At 55.0% G+C, this 15,113-nt stretch overlaps 2 protein-coding genes across 8 annotated transcripts in view; one reads left to right on the top strand and one right to left on the bottom strand.

The window, feature by feature from the left end:
• Nucleotides 1-305: 305 nt before the first annotated feature.
• Nucleotides 306-5,411, bottom strand: CRB3 (crumbs cell polarity complex component 3). Its single transcript, XM_063109975.1, has 6 exons — nucleotides 5,263-5,411; nucleotides 2,942-3,030; nucleotides 2,805-2,882; nucleotides 2,398-2,573; nucleotides 802-945; nucleotides 306-476 (listed from the first exon to the last, which is right to left on the bottom strand). The coding sequence occupies exons 1-6, from the start codon at nucleotides 5,409-5,411 to the stop codon at nucleotides 405-407; spliced, it is 708 nt and encodes a 235-aa protein (XP_062966045.1). The 3' UTR covers nucleotides 306-404.
• LOC134387074 (mitochondrial adenyl nucleotide antiporter SLC25A23) overlaps nucleotides 5,249-15,113 on the top strand; it is a 24,469-nt gene continuing 14,604 nt past the window's right edge. For 5 of the 7 annotated variants that reach the window (XM_063109325.1, XM_063109323.1, XM_063109326.1 and 2 more), the window contains exons 1-9: nucleotides 5,255-5,565; nucleotides 6,587-6,713; nucleotides 7,317-7,404; nucleotides 7,727-7,895; nucleotides 8,947-9,105; nucleotides 9,191-9,343; nucleotides 9,561-9,668; nucleotides 10,666-10,833; nucleotides 13,884-14,034. In XM_063109325.1, the coding sequence (XP_062965395.1) occupies nucleotides 5,410-5,565; nucleotides 6,587-6,713; nucleotides 7,317-7,404; nucleotides 7,727-7,895; nucleotides 8,947-9,105; nucleotides 9,191-9,343; nucleotides 9,561-9,668; nucleotides 10,666-10,833; nucleotides 13,884-14,034 (1,279 nt within the window). In that variant the 5' untranslated portion in view covers nucleotides 5,255-5,409. Of the gene's footprint in view, nucleotides 5,566-6,586; nucleotides 6,714-7,316; nucleotides 7,405-7,726; nucleotides 7,896-8,946; nucleotides 9,106-9,190; nucleotides 9,344-9,560; nucleotides 9,669-10,665; nucleotides 10,834-13,883; nucleotides 14,035-15,113 lie in introns of all 7 variants that reach the window. The other 2 variants (XM_063109322.1, XM_063109328.1) reach the window with 2 other exon arrangements.

The raw sequence follows: 15,113 nt of genomic DNA, 5'->3' as shown, positions 1-15,113 counted from the left end.
TTCCTGGTGAGTTTATCTGGGGCTGGCTGTCTGCTCCCTTCTGTCACTCTCCCTCCAGGGGCAGCCTCCAGCTGACTCTTAGGTGCATCCAGAAGCCCCTCCCTTCCAGGAAGCCCCCCAATTCCCTAAGACCCTTACAGCCTTACCATTCGTCTCTGCATGTGCCTCCTCCATCTAGGCTAATGCTTCCACAAGCTCAAAAACTTTTATTATATCTCACTACCAATTTTATATAAATATATAAAAAGTGAGCAGCCCCACCCTCCCTTGCTCTCAGGGGCAAAGTCTTCAAATCACCTTCCTTTCTATTCTTAAGCAGTGGGTGGGTCTGACTGCCCAGAAAGGGCTCTGCCTTCCCCTAAGGTCACACATCAAGGAAGGGAGACGGATGCAAGGAAGGGGACCTAGATGGGCAGGCAGCCCCGCACCGTCTCCTTGGAGTCCTGGGGGGCCCGGGCCTCGGCTGCGTGGGAGAACTGAAAGAAAGGAGAGGGGGTTGTCGCGGCACAGCAAAGATGGTGTATGGCAAGCGGGAGGTGGGTCCCCCTCCCTGGCACCCCCAGTTGCAGGCAGAGTCGAGCAGAGGCGGCATGCTGCACAGAGCCCGCCAGGCAGGTGCCCCCGGCCCCCCAAGTCGTCCTGTGCCATCAGAGGCTGGTGTCTCGGTGGTGGCTGCTGTGTGCAAGTGAGCACCGGGCAGTCCTGGGCAATGGTGGCAGTGGCAGCAGGCCCCAGTGTTCAGATGAGCCGCTCCTCCGGCGGCAACTTGAGGTTGGGGGGTGGTGGTACGCGGGCACCCACCTGCTCCTCGCTGCTGGGCCGGTAGGTGCCCTCTGTCTGCCGCTTCTCCCGAAGTTTCCGCACCAACAGTGCCAGCCCCACAGCCAAGAGCAAGGCAGCCAGGATGGAGAAGACAACGATGATAGCAGTAATGGCCTCCTGAGACTGCAGAGAGGGGACAAGTGTGACTCACCTGAGTCTGGAGATCCTGTCCACCCCCACCTAAGCAGCATCTCCCCTTCCCCCCCACGAACACACACCTGCCACTTTTGGTGATCTGGTCCCCCTACTGGTGGTTCCTGGATCCACAGCTACATTGTCTGGGGTTCCAAGGCTCCCCACCTGCTATGTGTGGGATCCCCTCACAAGCACCTGTCACATCTAGGACTCCTATTCCTACCACATCTACCAGGTCTGGGCTCCCCACCCCCACCCCTGACCTGAGAGGTACATAGGGCTCCTGAGAAACATATGGGGCTACCTGCCATGTACGGTATTCTTGTCCACCCCACTCCAAGGACCCTTAATCTCCCTGGTCTGGGACTTACGTCTCCCCATTTGCCACTGATATTCTGGTCTTTCCCACTTGGGGCTCTCCAATGCCACCCTGACCCGTCACCTCTGGCGAGGGGTTCTAGTCCCCTCCATTTGCTATATGTGGGACCCCTGAATAACATCCCTGCTACCCTGTTCCCACATACACCCCCAACTCACCAGGGCCCCACTGGAGCCAGGGCCGGTGGGCATAGCGGTGCTGTTTTCACTCACAGAGTGGTCCTGTGCTTTGGGGCCCGAGCCAAGAGGACAAATTAGTCTCTATCCACCCTTCCCATCTAAGCCTATCTGCATCTTCCTGGGCATCCCCCACACCACCCCCATTTCCCAGCAGGGTCCACTTAAAACTGTGCCCTCCTGAGTCTTCCATTAGCATAGAGACTATGGGTGCTCTGCAGGCAGGACTGCCTCCCAACCCCTGTGTTTGCTCCTCTGGCCACCCCAAGCCCAGCAGAGCCCAGCAGGGAGTAATCAGCCACCAGTTGTTTACACTGAGTTGGGGGCTGTTATAATAGATGGTGTCCGGAAGCCCAGCCCTCCCGCCTCACCACTCCGACCAGGGGCCCTTAAGGATCTGGGCGGGTCCTGCTTTCCCTCCAATGCCTGAGTCACACCTCCCCCCAGGCTCCCGAAACTGGACTAGAAGGATTGAATGGCTAGGTCCACACCTATAGCCAGCCCCGTCAGTCCGGGCTTGAGGCCCCAGGCAGGCCTCCTCCTGGCTCCCAGTCTGCCCAAAACAACCCAACTATACCGATGCTCAGATACACAGGTCTCCCCTCCCTCCAGTTCCTTCTGTGGGGCCAGGCACCCCAACCCACAATTCCACCCCTGGCAGGAACTCAGGAGTTCTCTTTAGACCAGCTCCCACTGTCCAGAAAGAGACAGAAATTCTAACCCCCCAGCCTTGAACCTGTAGACCCCTCCCCAAGGCATGTCATGCCCACGCCCCAATTCTTCAACCCCACTGTGCCCCAGGTACCCAGCGCTTCTAAGCCCTGCCCCCAGCAGAAACCCAGGAATCCGGACCCCTCCCCCCCAGCACCCCTCACCAGTACCTACTTTGCCCCCAGGCCCGGCCCCAGCGGGCCGGCAGCAGCGGCAGGCCAAGCGCCAAGAGCAGCCCCAGGCTGGGGGTCGCCATGGGCTGGGCGACAGGTTGGTGGCGCCAGGGACGGGGCTTCTGGCGCTCGCCGTTCCTACCGCATCTCGAGCCGGGGGTACCTGCGACAGGGCACCTAGGGGCGGGAGAAAGAGAGGCCCGAGCGTGGGGTTGGGGGCCGGACCCGGGCACTGGCCCGCGGGAGAGGCGACGCGCACCCGGGCACCCCGGAGTCCCGCCCCGCCCCCGCCGCCAGAGGTCAGAGATTAAAGATTAACTCCCGGGCGCGCGTTCCTGGGCTGGGGAGAGGGAAAGGGAAGGGGTGGGGGTGGGGGAACAGGCCAAGCCGTGCGTCCAGCCTCCCTACCTGGCCCGGGCGTCTTTGATCTCGCACAGGTTCCCTGTTCGGGTCCCCAGCTCGAACCCTCGGTCCGGCGGTCAGTCGCTCAGTCGGATCCCACCGGCTCCGCCCGCTCACGTGACCCGGAAAGTTTAGTCACTCACCTGGGAGGGGAGCGCACTTCCGGCTGGTGCACCTGAGCCTAGATGAGAGGGCGGAGCCAGGAGGGGGCGGGGCCGCGCCGCGGGCGCACCTGTAACGGGAACCCAATTCCATAATGGGGAGGGGTAGGGAACGGGCGGAAGCGCGCAGGTGTAAGAAGGGCCTCACACCTGTATAGCGGGCCTATCTGTAGGATCGCCCAGGTGTGGAGACACACGGGGCAAGTCGACACCGGTATATAAAGCACTCCTGCTTAAGCAGACTCGGATGGAATGCTCTTCATGTAAAAACACCTTTTCGGCAAACATCTGTATGGGGTAAACACCTGTATAGAAGACACCTGCACAGATGTTCGCGTGTGAGAAGAATACTTACAGGAGACATCTGCATGGAGTCGCATCTATATGAAATATAGCTGAATGGAAGCATACCTGTGTGGAAAACATCTGTACAGAACACACCTGCATGATAACTAACATCTGATTGAAGCACTCTGGCGTGGAGTACACCTATTTTGGAAACGCAACGGCATGGCTCACTTATGAAACGTACAACACTTGTGTGGGGGAATTCCTATGTGGAAATGTACTGCATTTAAGTATACCTGTATGGGACCCATTTATATGGAAACATATCCATATGGATGTATACTTAACTGGAACACACTTATGAGGGGACTGTATAATGCATTCGTGGGTGGAGGAACACCTGTTGAGAAACACATCTGTGAGGTCAACGAAACTGCCCTGTGTGAGGAACACCTGTATAGAACTGAGCTGAAATGAGAGGAAGACCTGGGAACTTTGCATAAGGCACACTCACACTGAAGCACATCTGTGTGGAGGACCAGCAGGACAAAAGTTCACATATATGGAGGCCAACCTGTCGGGTTGTTTCTGAGAAAACACCTACGTGGTACATCTCCATGGGAAAACACCTGTATCTCCCCATGTTGTAGGGCACCTGCAAGGAACACCTGGGAATGATAACATCTGCTAGGCGACCATCTATAAGAGGCTCGTTTGTCTGGGACACACCTGTTCGAGCACACCTGTCTGGACAGAGCTTGGGCGGGAACCAAATGTGCCCTCACGGCTGTATTTTTGGATAAAGGTCAATGATAATGACACCATCCCCTTACGAGGACTCTTAGGTAAAGAGTGGCGATTAAAGGATAATTAATCCCTTTCAGGGTGGAGAGCGATGGTTAAGGATCCCAGATCTCTTTAAATCCCCGCTTTGCCCCTTACTGGGCATGAACTGGGGAGAGCGTCTTAAGCTCCTGTTTCCTCATCTGTAAAGCGGGAAAGACAGTACCCCTTACCTTATAGGGATTTGGCGAGGACGACGCGAGAGGTGAGTAAAAGGCCTGGCATGTGCAGCGCACTGAATCAATGTTAGCTATTATTTGTCGCTGTCAAGTGCTCTGTCTGCCCCTCCCCCTAATGGTGAGACGAGAAACTGCGTCCGAAACTAGTGGGAGGGGCATTCGGCAGGTGCAGCGAGCGCGACAGGCTGGAGCCCCGCCTTTAACACTCCGCACCGCCACCCCCACCCCGGTCTTCATCCCTAGCCGCAACCCGGACACTGAGACTCCACAGGCCGGTCTAGAAGGATCTGGCAGCGGCCCCTTTAAGACTGCCGAGCCGGCCGTCGGGCTGTGGGGCTCTACTCAAGGCAGCCCCGGGTCAGCGGGGAGGCCCCGCCCAGGTGGGAGGGCGAGGCGGGCCGGGCGGGCGCAGCTCAGGCGGCTCTGGCCAATAGGAAACCGATTTTGCAGCCGCGACGCGTGTGGATCTTCCGTTTCCCAGACTGAGTGGGACCGAGTAAAGAAGCGCGCGGGCAGAATGAAGGGATAGTGGGAGAGCGCCGCGTCTTGATCTTCTGTTTCTGTGGCCGAGTGGGGAATACGACCTGAGCGGACGGGCAAAGAGACAGCTAGATGGCGCAGGGTTCCTGCGTACTTCTGGGGAAAGCGAGAACTTTAGTTCCTGAAGAGGATTAGTAGGAGAAGGAGGTCGAGCGGAAAGAGATTCCGAAACACAATCCCTGTCATCTCCCTACCTCTCCCCTTTGTGGTAAGGGGAAGAGGGTAAACTGAGGCACGAAGAGGAAGAACTCTGAAACCAGAACTAAGACTATTGAGCCTAGCCCCTCTTCCCTAAAGGAACTCTGGGGCTCCCTCGGCCGTGCAATACCGGAGCATCCCAGACAGCCCTCCCCACGCCCGCAGCTCCGCCCTCGGCCCCTTCCCCCCCCGCCCAGCGGGTCGGGGGAGGAGAAGCAAGTTCTGGCGCGGGCGGCGACGTCTAGCAGTCATCACCTCCAGCAAGTGCCAGAGCCCGGCGGGCAGCGCTGAGGTTGCGGAGCCTGTGGCCGCGGAGCTGGCCCTGCGGGGCCCCGGGGGGGGGAGGGGGAGCCGCGAAGCCCCCGCTGCTGCCGGGCCTCCCCTCCCCCCCGGGCGGGCACCATGCGGGGGGGCCCGGGCGACGCGGAGCGGCGGCAACGCTGGAGTCGCCTCTTCGAGGAGCTGGACAGTAACAAGGATGGCCGAGTGGACGTGAACGAGTTGCGCCAGGGGCTGGCCAAGCTGGGCGGAGGCGACCCAGACCGCGGTGCCCAACAGGTACCCCCGCCCGGACCCCCTCCTCGCCCGCCGCGCTGGGGCCCCGCCCGGGCCTGGTGACCCGAGCCTCTGAATGGGGCGGCCGGAGCCGCCTGGGACTACCTGTGGCTGGTCTCCAGGACCTGTGTCTCTGTCCCCCGCCCCCTGCCCACTCGTGTCTGGCGCCGAAGACAGGGCCGCCGAGTCCCCAGGTCTGCAGTTTGGCTGCCAAACCCAGTCACCCCGGGGATGGGGATGTCTGCCAGGGAACAAAGTGGGGCGCTTTCCTGCCCATTGCCCGGGACACACCTTCCTCTAGACTCTGCACCGTTCAAGACATCCCGTTTCCACCTCCAGGAGACACACCCTTCCACCCTCCTCAGGTCACCTATTGCCCTCCCAGCCAGTTGCCCCAGCCTCTGTGTTTACATTCCCTCCCCTGCCCTCTCCTGGGCCTGGCTCATTGCCCCAGCCAGGGCCCCAATCCTATCTGAGGCCACACTCAGCTGGGGATGCACCTATCAAGGCAAGAATTTGCTCCGCTCCCCCGCCTTGCAGGTGTCGCCCACACCTGTAGCCTCAGATGCCCCTGAAGTGTCTCCACAGCATCCTTGAGATCCTCAGTCCAACCACCCACTTTCCAGATGGGAATAAGAGATCCCAAGGCTATTCAGCTTGGATCTGTCCTGCCCCACGTTGCCCAGGGCTGTCTCTAAAGGGAGTTCTTTGAGACTGCCATGTGGACAGGTTTTTATAACAGGCATCTGGGAGCACAGGCTTTAGTGACAGACTTGCCAGCTCTGTGACCTTGAATGAGTTCTTTGACCTTGTAGAACCTCAGTTTGCTCACCGGGGAAATTGGACTACCATCACCCACCTCATATAGCTATCGTGGCCTGGGCATCTTGCTGAGAAGTGAGCTGATTGGGGGAAGGGGAGGCACAGGAGGCCCTAGGTTCCTGAGGCATAAGACAGGTGGTACCTACTCCGGATCGGGGAGCGGCCTACTGGAGCCCCCCTTTTGTCCCCTTCCCACTGCCAGGGCATCTCCCCTGAGGGTGACGCTGACCTGGATGGCGGGCTCGACCTGGAGGAGTTTAGCCGCTATCTGCAGGAGCGGGAACAACGTCTCTTGCTCATGTTCCACAGTCTTGACCGGAATCAGGATGGTAAGGCCAGCCCTCGGGCCAGGGGATGGGGCTGTGGGGGCCCTGGAGATGCCAATGGGTTAGAACTGGCAGCTCTGGGATGACGGGGGAGGGGCCCTTTCTCCCGATGATTCATAGGCTATTTTGGGAGCTCTCCTCACCCCCAGCTAGGTGGTTCGAGGCCCAGCCAGCCCATCCCAGCTCCTTTTCCCTTCTGGGGCTGGAACCCTATTACTACCCTTAGATTTTTCTCAGGGACGAAGATCCTCGATATTGCTCCTAGAGTCCCTATAGGACAAAGACACCCTCCCCCTTAGCACCTTCTGGGTTCCGAATATTGTCTCTTGATCCCATGTTGTAGAAACCCCTATAATTACCCCTGGATTCATTCATTCATTTGTGGAACTGAGGACACCCCCCACTAATATTGCCCAGTTCCACCTCTCTGATCCCAATGGGTCAGGGATGCCCCACCCCCTCAACCCTGCTGCAAACTTTACCCTGGGTTTCTGGATTCCCTGGTCTTGCTAGACCATTCCCATTCCAAGCTCTCCTGATCCTCTGTCCCAGGGTCCCCCAGGGTCCCACACACACACCCTTCCCCACCTTGGACCCCTTCCCCAGGTCATATTGATGTCTCTGAGATCCAACAGAGTTTTCGAGCTCTGGGCATTTCCATCTCTCTGGAACAGGCAGAGAAAATTCTGCACAGGTAAGTCACTGGGGGCCCAGAATCCCAGGTAACTCAGGTCACCATGACCCTTCAGCCACCTCGATCTTCTGGGCCCCAGACCCAGTTCCAGAGAGGGTGGAGCTGAGAAGTTGAGCATTGAAGTCAGGCAGTTCTTGGGCTGTCACTTCACCTCTCTGAGCCTCAGTTTCCCCCTCTGTAAAATGATGCTAATAATACCATCTCCCCGATAGGGTTGGCATGAGGAGTCAACATGGGACATCCATGGGATGGGCCTAGAACAGTCCTAGATGTGTGGCAATCTCTCAGTACTCAGGAGCTCACTCTACCCCCAAACCTGCAGAACCTCCCCCCAGCCCCAGGCACTGAGCCTGTGCCCCCTCCACCACCCCCACCCCAGCATGGACCGTGACGGCACAATGACCATCGACTGGCAGGAATGGCGTGACCACTTCCTGCTGCATTCTCTGGAAAACGTGGAAGATGTACTCTATTTCTGGAAGCATTCCACGGTGAGGTGGGAGTGGTTTTCCCAGCCTGGAGGCTGGTCCCTCTTCTCTGGGGGTGTGGGGGGGAGGAGAGTGGAGGCTTGCTCTGGTCTCTCCAGGGCTTGGAAGTGCTGGCCAGGACTCTAGAAGGAGAAGGTACTGGGGGCAGCCAAGGGATGGGGCTCTGTTTCTCTCTTTATTTAGGGTTCAGGGGCCTGGGGAGACATTTGGGACATCTCTGATATCTGGTTGGAGCCCTTCAGATTTACTTGGGGGCTTCTGGAGGCAACTTGTGGAGGTTGGGGGTACAGGGAAGAAAGAGCTCACCAGATGAGGTACCAGGCCTCACCCCCTCAGCCCACACAGCTCCTCTTCTGCTGAATAATGGATTCTGCTGCTGGACAGAAAAGTTAAAGGCCAGTGTCTTCAGAAGGTCCAATGGGATCCACTAGAGGAGGGTGTTTGCTCTAGATCCCCAGTTTCTGGGTGGGAATCCCTGAGCGATGCTTCTGGTAGGATTTGATGGCATCTGGAGGGGATCCATTTGTGGGATCTGGTGAGATCCTCTCAGGAGATCCAGAGACTCCCACCCCAGAGGATCCAAGGGGCCTTGGTTGGTAATTCTATAGAAGGGAGATGATGTGGGGGGCTCCCTGGGGAGGAGATCCCAGTGAGATGTGGTGAGGCCCCTGCAGGGATCAGCTGAGGTCCTTATATCGTAGGTTCCCAGTAGGACCTTGTGTGGCACTAGACAGATCTTCTGAAATCCTTATATTGGAGACCCTTGAGTGGGATCTTTCAGAGGGATCTGATTAGCTCCAGAGGGATCTTTATGTGGCAGATGCTTGTGTAGGATCCTTCGGTGGGATTTGGTGGAGGTCTCCAAGAAGTATCTTAGAATCTTGCAGGGAAACTGCTGGGTTGGATGTTTTGGTGGCATCTGGTAGGATCCGAGAGGGATCTCCTGGACTGTCCATCAAGATCCATTGGCAGACTCTCTGGGGTGTCCTTTAGAATTGAGTCCCAACTCCCTGTCCCCGCTGTGGCATGGCACCTCCAATCCCTGCATCCCCAGGTCCTGGACATTGGCGAATGTCTGACTGTGCCAGATGAGTTCTCAAAGCAAGAGAAGCTGACAGGCATGTGGTGGAAGCAGCTGGTGGCTGGCGCAGTGGCGGGTGCCGTGTCGCGGACAGGCACGGCCCCTCTGGACCGCCTCAAGGTCTTCATGCAGGTGAGGAGCCCTGGAGAGACCAGCCCTCTCCCCCAGGCCGGGGACCTGGAAGGGGACTGCAAAACTGCCTCGTCTCCCTGGTCAGGTTCATACCTCAAAGACCAACCGACTGAACATCTTGGGGGGCCTACAGAGCATGATCCGTGAGGGTGGTATCTGCTCCCTGTGGCGTGGCAACGGTATCAACGTGCTCAAGATTGCACCTGAGTCGGCTATCAAGTTCATGGCCTATGAACAGGTGAAGGAGAGTGTGGGGAGGGGTGTGCTTGGTGTGAGGAAGCCTGGGACTTCTGGGATTAGCTTGGGGATGGGGGATGTATGCGGGTCCCCGGAGTAGGCATCTGCTCCCCAACACGATGTGCACAGCAGGCCAGTTCTGTGCAAGCTAGAACAGTGGCATGCACAGAACTCTCAACCCCTGAGGTCCTACCCAGCCCTTTGTCTCCCACCCTCAGATCAAGCGGGCCATCTGTGGACAACAGGAGACACTGCATGTGCAGGAGCGCTTTGTGGCTGGCTCCCTGGCTGGTGCCACAGCCCAAACCATCATTTACCCCATGGAGGTAAGAAGGAGGGGCCCTGGCAGAGACCCCATTGCTGAGTGGGAAGCCTGCTGTAACCATTCCACTCCACACTCCCCGATATGCATTGGGATTGTAACTTCACTTCTCCCTGATTCAGACTGCAGCTCATTGGAGCAAGGCTGTTTCATGTGGAGCCTGTCTGGATATTACAATTTGTGATACAACTTCTGGGGACAGTAGTGTTGGTTACAACTGTTTGGACGGAAGTCATGGGAGCCAGCCGTTTATGGATATAACTTTTCAAAGGATAGGAGGCATATTCCCAGGGGAATCATTTCTAGGTGGTGCTGTTTTCAAAGAAAGCATTTCAGATTTCAGGTTGTGCAATATACATTTAGGATTCTGAAAGTGATGGAAAACTCAAACCACATAAATGAAGTCTGGAGATGAGCAGTTCAGAGCTGGGATGGTAGCCTCAGTATGTCAGAAACCCAGGTTCCTTCTGTCTGTCTTACTGGTCCACCATCTCAGAGTGTAGTGTCTGCCTCATAGACCAATATGGCTGCTTTTGCTCCGGTCATCACATTCCACATCCCAGCCTAAAAGGAAGCAACAAAGGAGGAAACACTTCTCCACCTTTAAGGATGCTTTCTGAAAGTCACACAAACCTCTTTTTTGTCCTGTTTCATTGGCTAGGACTGAGTGACATGGCCACACACCCAGGGAAGCCAGGAAATGTAGTCTTTATTTTTTCTAATGGCTGTGCACTTGCTGAAAATTCATTTCTATTATTAAGGAAGAAGGGAATAAGATATTGGGAGACATTCAGCAGTGGCTTCCCCATGCCACTGTGGCAGGTGTAACTATTTCTAGATACAGAGATTTGGGATAGTAGAAGATTCTCAAGTAAGTGGTTTTTAAAATTCAGTGATTCTCAGGATATCTGCTTCCAGGAGTAGCTATTTCCAAGTGTCTTCATTCCCAGATGTAGTGATTTTGGGGACAGCTTTTCCAGGAATAACCAGCTTCTCCCCAGGTGCTGAAGACGCGACTGACCCTACGCCTGACTGGCCAGTATCAGGGGCTGCTGGACTGTGCAAGACGGATCCTGGAGCAGGAGGGGCCCCGCGCCTTCTACCGCGGCTACCTGCCCAATGTGCTGGGCATCATCCCCTACGCGGGCATCGACCTGGCTGTCTATGAGGTCTGTGGGCAGCCCACCCCTCTCCCTCCCATCTTCTCCCCTTTGGGATTTGCCCACAGGACACCCCTTCCCCTGGGACTGACTCAGTGGAACTCCCATAGCTAGGGCAGGATAGTCATGAGGTGGAGAAACACCATGGGCCTTGGAATCCTGGGCAATCCCTCCTCATTGGACTCCCCTCTCCTTCACTTACCACTGGGAGAGCGTCCAATTTGCTCACCCTTCCCAGGTCACCTGAAAGTCAGGGACAACTCTAGCTCCCCAAATCAGGACAGCAGGCAAAGGTGAGCCTCAAAGATGCCTGGCCGTCCCAAAGCATGTATCAGACCTGGTCTCTGTCTCCAGGCCAATGCCTTTTTCAGTGCCTGCCCACCGATCATCTGCTGTCACCATAAAACCATACGCTGTGACCACCATCCTGCAGCCCTTACAACAGAGGCATGAGTAGGGAGTTTTTGCTCTTTCTCTTCCAGAGAACTCATTCATTGCTTCTATCTCCTCCTGGTGGGATCACCAGGTCCTCCCAATAAACACAGCCCTAGATATCCCAGAAGCACCCCGCCATCCCAGAAAATCTTTGTATCTAAGACTGGACCAGCTTCATGGGCATGCGATCTATGCAGTTACAAAGGGTCTGCACACTCAGAAGGATCCTGTGCTTGGTTGGTCCTACTGCCACTGTCTTGAAATGCTTAATCCAGGGGACCCCACATTTTTATTTTGTACTGGATCCCACAAATTGTGTAGCTGGTTCTGATCTAAGATACTCTGTACCTGCCAACTATACCTGCTCTTCCTGGCACCCAGCGTCTAGACAGCCATTGCTCATTCATTCATTTGTTCATTCATTCACTCATTCACTTGTCCCTTCATGGGTCCCTTCACTCATTCACTTAGGTACTGTTTACTGAGCATTCCCTGTGAGCTGGGCACGGTGCTGATTCCTGTAGATATGGAATTGAATGCGACCACCGCAATGCCCGCCTTTCTGGAGCACCCATTCCAGTGATCAAAGCAGTCAGTCAGCCAGCAAATAAGATCATTTCAGCTCCTGATAAGTTCTCAGGAGATCATAAGCCAGCATTTGTAATAGAAAGGAACAATGGGCAGGCAGAGGGTTGAGGAATGCCTCCGAGGAGGTGGCATTGGAGCCTCGAGTCAAACATAGTATCAGGAGGAAGTGAGAGCAAGGCAGAGAACACAGCAAGTGCAGAGGTCCTGAGGCAGGAATGAATTCGGCCTGTTGGAGGAGTAGAGGTCTCAAGTGGCTGAACATGTTAGGGCAGAAGAGTGAGTAAGAAATAAAGGTGAGGACTTAGGCTTATCCTAAGTGCAACAGGAAGCCATCAAATGTTGTGAGCAGAAATAAATGTAACCAGGGCTGGCCAGTTAGCTCAGTTGGTTAGAGCACAGCCCTATAACCCCAAGGTCACAGGTTCAGATCCCCCTACTGGCCAGCCGGGGGGAAAAAAAATTGACACAGGAAATGAAATCTATAAGCCACTGCAGCCGCAAGGCAAAAAATGTCTTGTCCTTACAAAGGCCATGGTAGAAGGCTTCAGAAGGGATCAGCCACACCAGAGACTTCAAGTGCACAGCTCTAGACTCTGAATATTGATCCTCACCTTTAATGTCTGGCTTAGGGCAAATAACTTCCCCTGAGCCTCAGTTTCTCATCTATACAATGGAGATGATAAAGTACTTGTCTTAGTTTGAGATCTCCCAAAAGCAGACCCTAAGACAGGGATGTGAGGGCCAGTGGCGTATTGGGGAGGTATGAGACAGGAAGACGGGCCATGAAGGATGCATGTATTCATTTCCTAGGGCTGCTGTAACGAAGTGTCACAAATTGGTTGGCTTAAAACAACAGAGATTTATTGTCTCACAGTTTTGGAGGTCAGAAATCCAAAATCGAGGTGTCATCACAGCCTTGTTCCCTCTGGAACCTGTAGGGAGACTCATTCTTGCCTCTTCCTGGCTTCAGGTGGTTGCTGGCCATCACTGGCATTCCTTGGCTTATGGATATGTCACTCCTGTCTTTGCCTCTGTTGTCGCATGGCTGTCTTCCCTCTGTGTCTCCATCTCTGTGTCTCTTCTCTTATTATAAGAATATCATTCATATTGGACTAAGGGCCCACCTTATTCATCTTAACTAATTACGTCTGCAAAGACCCTCTTTCCAAAGGCGGTCACATTCTAAGATACCGGGAGTTAGGACATTAACATATCTTTTGGGGGGACACAATTCAATCCATAACAGTGCATCATCAAGCAAGTCACCACTGTGGGCACGTGGAGCTAAATCCCATTGGGAATGTGGGAGAGGCAGCGTACAACGTGCCCTCCTGGAAGGGCAAGGGAGCTGGGGTATTGATACACCAGGTCAGTCATTTGAAGGTTGCTTCTGGAGATGCTGATTCCCCACCACTCTCCGCCTGTTCTTAGTGATCAGAGCAGACTGGCCTGGGTCCAGAGAAAGTCCCCGGGCAGAGCTGTGGATGCTAGCCGTTGGAAGTCGGCAAGTTTGAAATGAAGCAGCCTCTAGAAGTGAATTTGTTTCCTTGCCTTGAAAAAGCTAGCAGCCACCGTGTTTCTTGGCTCATGGCTTCTTCCTCCACCTTCAGAGCCAGCAGCATAGAATCTTCTTCTCCCTCCCTCTCTCTCCTCTGCTTCTGTCTTCACATCTCCTTTTTTGACTCTTATAAGGACCCTTGTGATGACATTGGACCCACTCAGAAAACCCAGGACAATCTCTCCATCTCAAGATCCTTAACCACATCTGCAAAGTCCTTTGCACAATATCAAGTAACATATGCACAGGTACCACAGATAGGGCATGAATTAGGATACAGAGAACTGTGATTCTACCTACCCTAGAGGGTCAAGGTGAAGACTGTGTGAGGGGATGTAGGTAAAGTGCTTGCAGAGCCCCTAGGAGGTACCAGCTAGTACCAGCTGTCATGGTATACAAAGCCGGCCAGCAAGGCCTTTGAAGCCAGGTCCTGGTATCACCCACCCCCCAACCCATCCTACTCCCTTCTCCACTCCAGACCCTGAAGAACCGTTGGCTCCAGCAATATAGCCATGACTCAGCAAACCCGGGCATCCTCGTGCTCCTGGCCTGCGGTACCATCTCCAGCACCTGCGGCCAGATAGCCAGTTACCCCCTGGCCCTGGTCCGGACCCGCATGCAGGCCCAAGGTGAGGCCTGGGCGGGAGGATGGGGCAGGGAAGGTCTCACCACTTGGGTCCCACCTCCCCTTCCCCAGCTCCTCAGAGAGAGAGTCCCGGGCTGGGATTGTTCTGGATTTAGAGGGCCTTGACTAAGTCCTTACCCTTCTCTGGGTCTCAGTTTACCCATTTGTGACACTAGAATGGGAACCTTTTACCCTTATGGAGCTGAGGATTAACTAGGAAAACAATTGTGATGAGTCTTGGAAGAATGCCCTGGCAATTTTAGTGGGGAGGCCGTATTGGCAAATGTCTGGCATTTCCAGGCTGGTAACTTGAGCTGTAATTTGCGAGGCTGGGTTATAGTGAGGGGGCATCTAGGATCAGGGCTACAGAGTGTCAAAGCCAGGCTGGTTATTGTTTTTCTCTGTTTTTGTTTTTTAAAGATGACCGGTAAGGGGATCTTAACCCTTGACTTGGTGTTGTCAGCACCACACTCACCCAGTGAGCTAACCGGCCATCCCTATATGGGAATCCGAACCCATGGCCTTGGTGTTATCAGCACCGCACTCTCCCAAGTGAGCCACAGGCCGGCCCTTTTGTTTCTTGTTTTTTAATGAGTTCTTCCTCACCTCCATCCCCACTAACCCTGAATTTGTTTTGAGAATTTCTTTGGGAATTTTAGCATTTGTTTCTCATGATTTCTGCTGGGGATATATCAGTGCACAAGACAGACATGGCCCCCACCCTCCTAGAGCTCACAGGCTGGAGAGTAAGAAAGATGCTAAATAAATTATTCCACAAATAAGTATTGATTTAGGGTTGAATAAAGGGGAGAAGGAGGAGCCTGACTTAGGCTGGGGCACCCAGGAGGGCTCCCCTGAAGAGCTGGCTTTGGAATAGAGGTTGGGAGGATGAGTAGGAGTTAGCTGGGAAAAGGAGGAGGGAATCAAGTTCGAGGAAGAGGAAATTCCTGCCCTCTTCCACACACACACACACACACACATGTGCACGCACACACACACACACACACACACACACACACACACACACACACACACACCCCTGCTGTGCTTCTAATGGTGCCCAAACTTGGGCTCTCAACATTG

The sequence above is a fragment of the Cynocephalus volans genome, chromosome 10, assembly GCF_027409185.1.
Source record: "Cynocephalus volans isolate mCynVol1 chromosome 10, mCynVol1.pri, whole genome shotgun sequence".
Lineage (NCBI taxonomy): Eukaryota > Metazoa > Chordata > Mammalia > Dermoptera > Cynocephalidae > Cynocephalus > Cynocephalus volans.
This window is presented reverse-complemented; position numbering and strand designations above follow the sequence as displayed.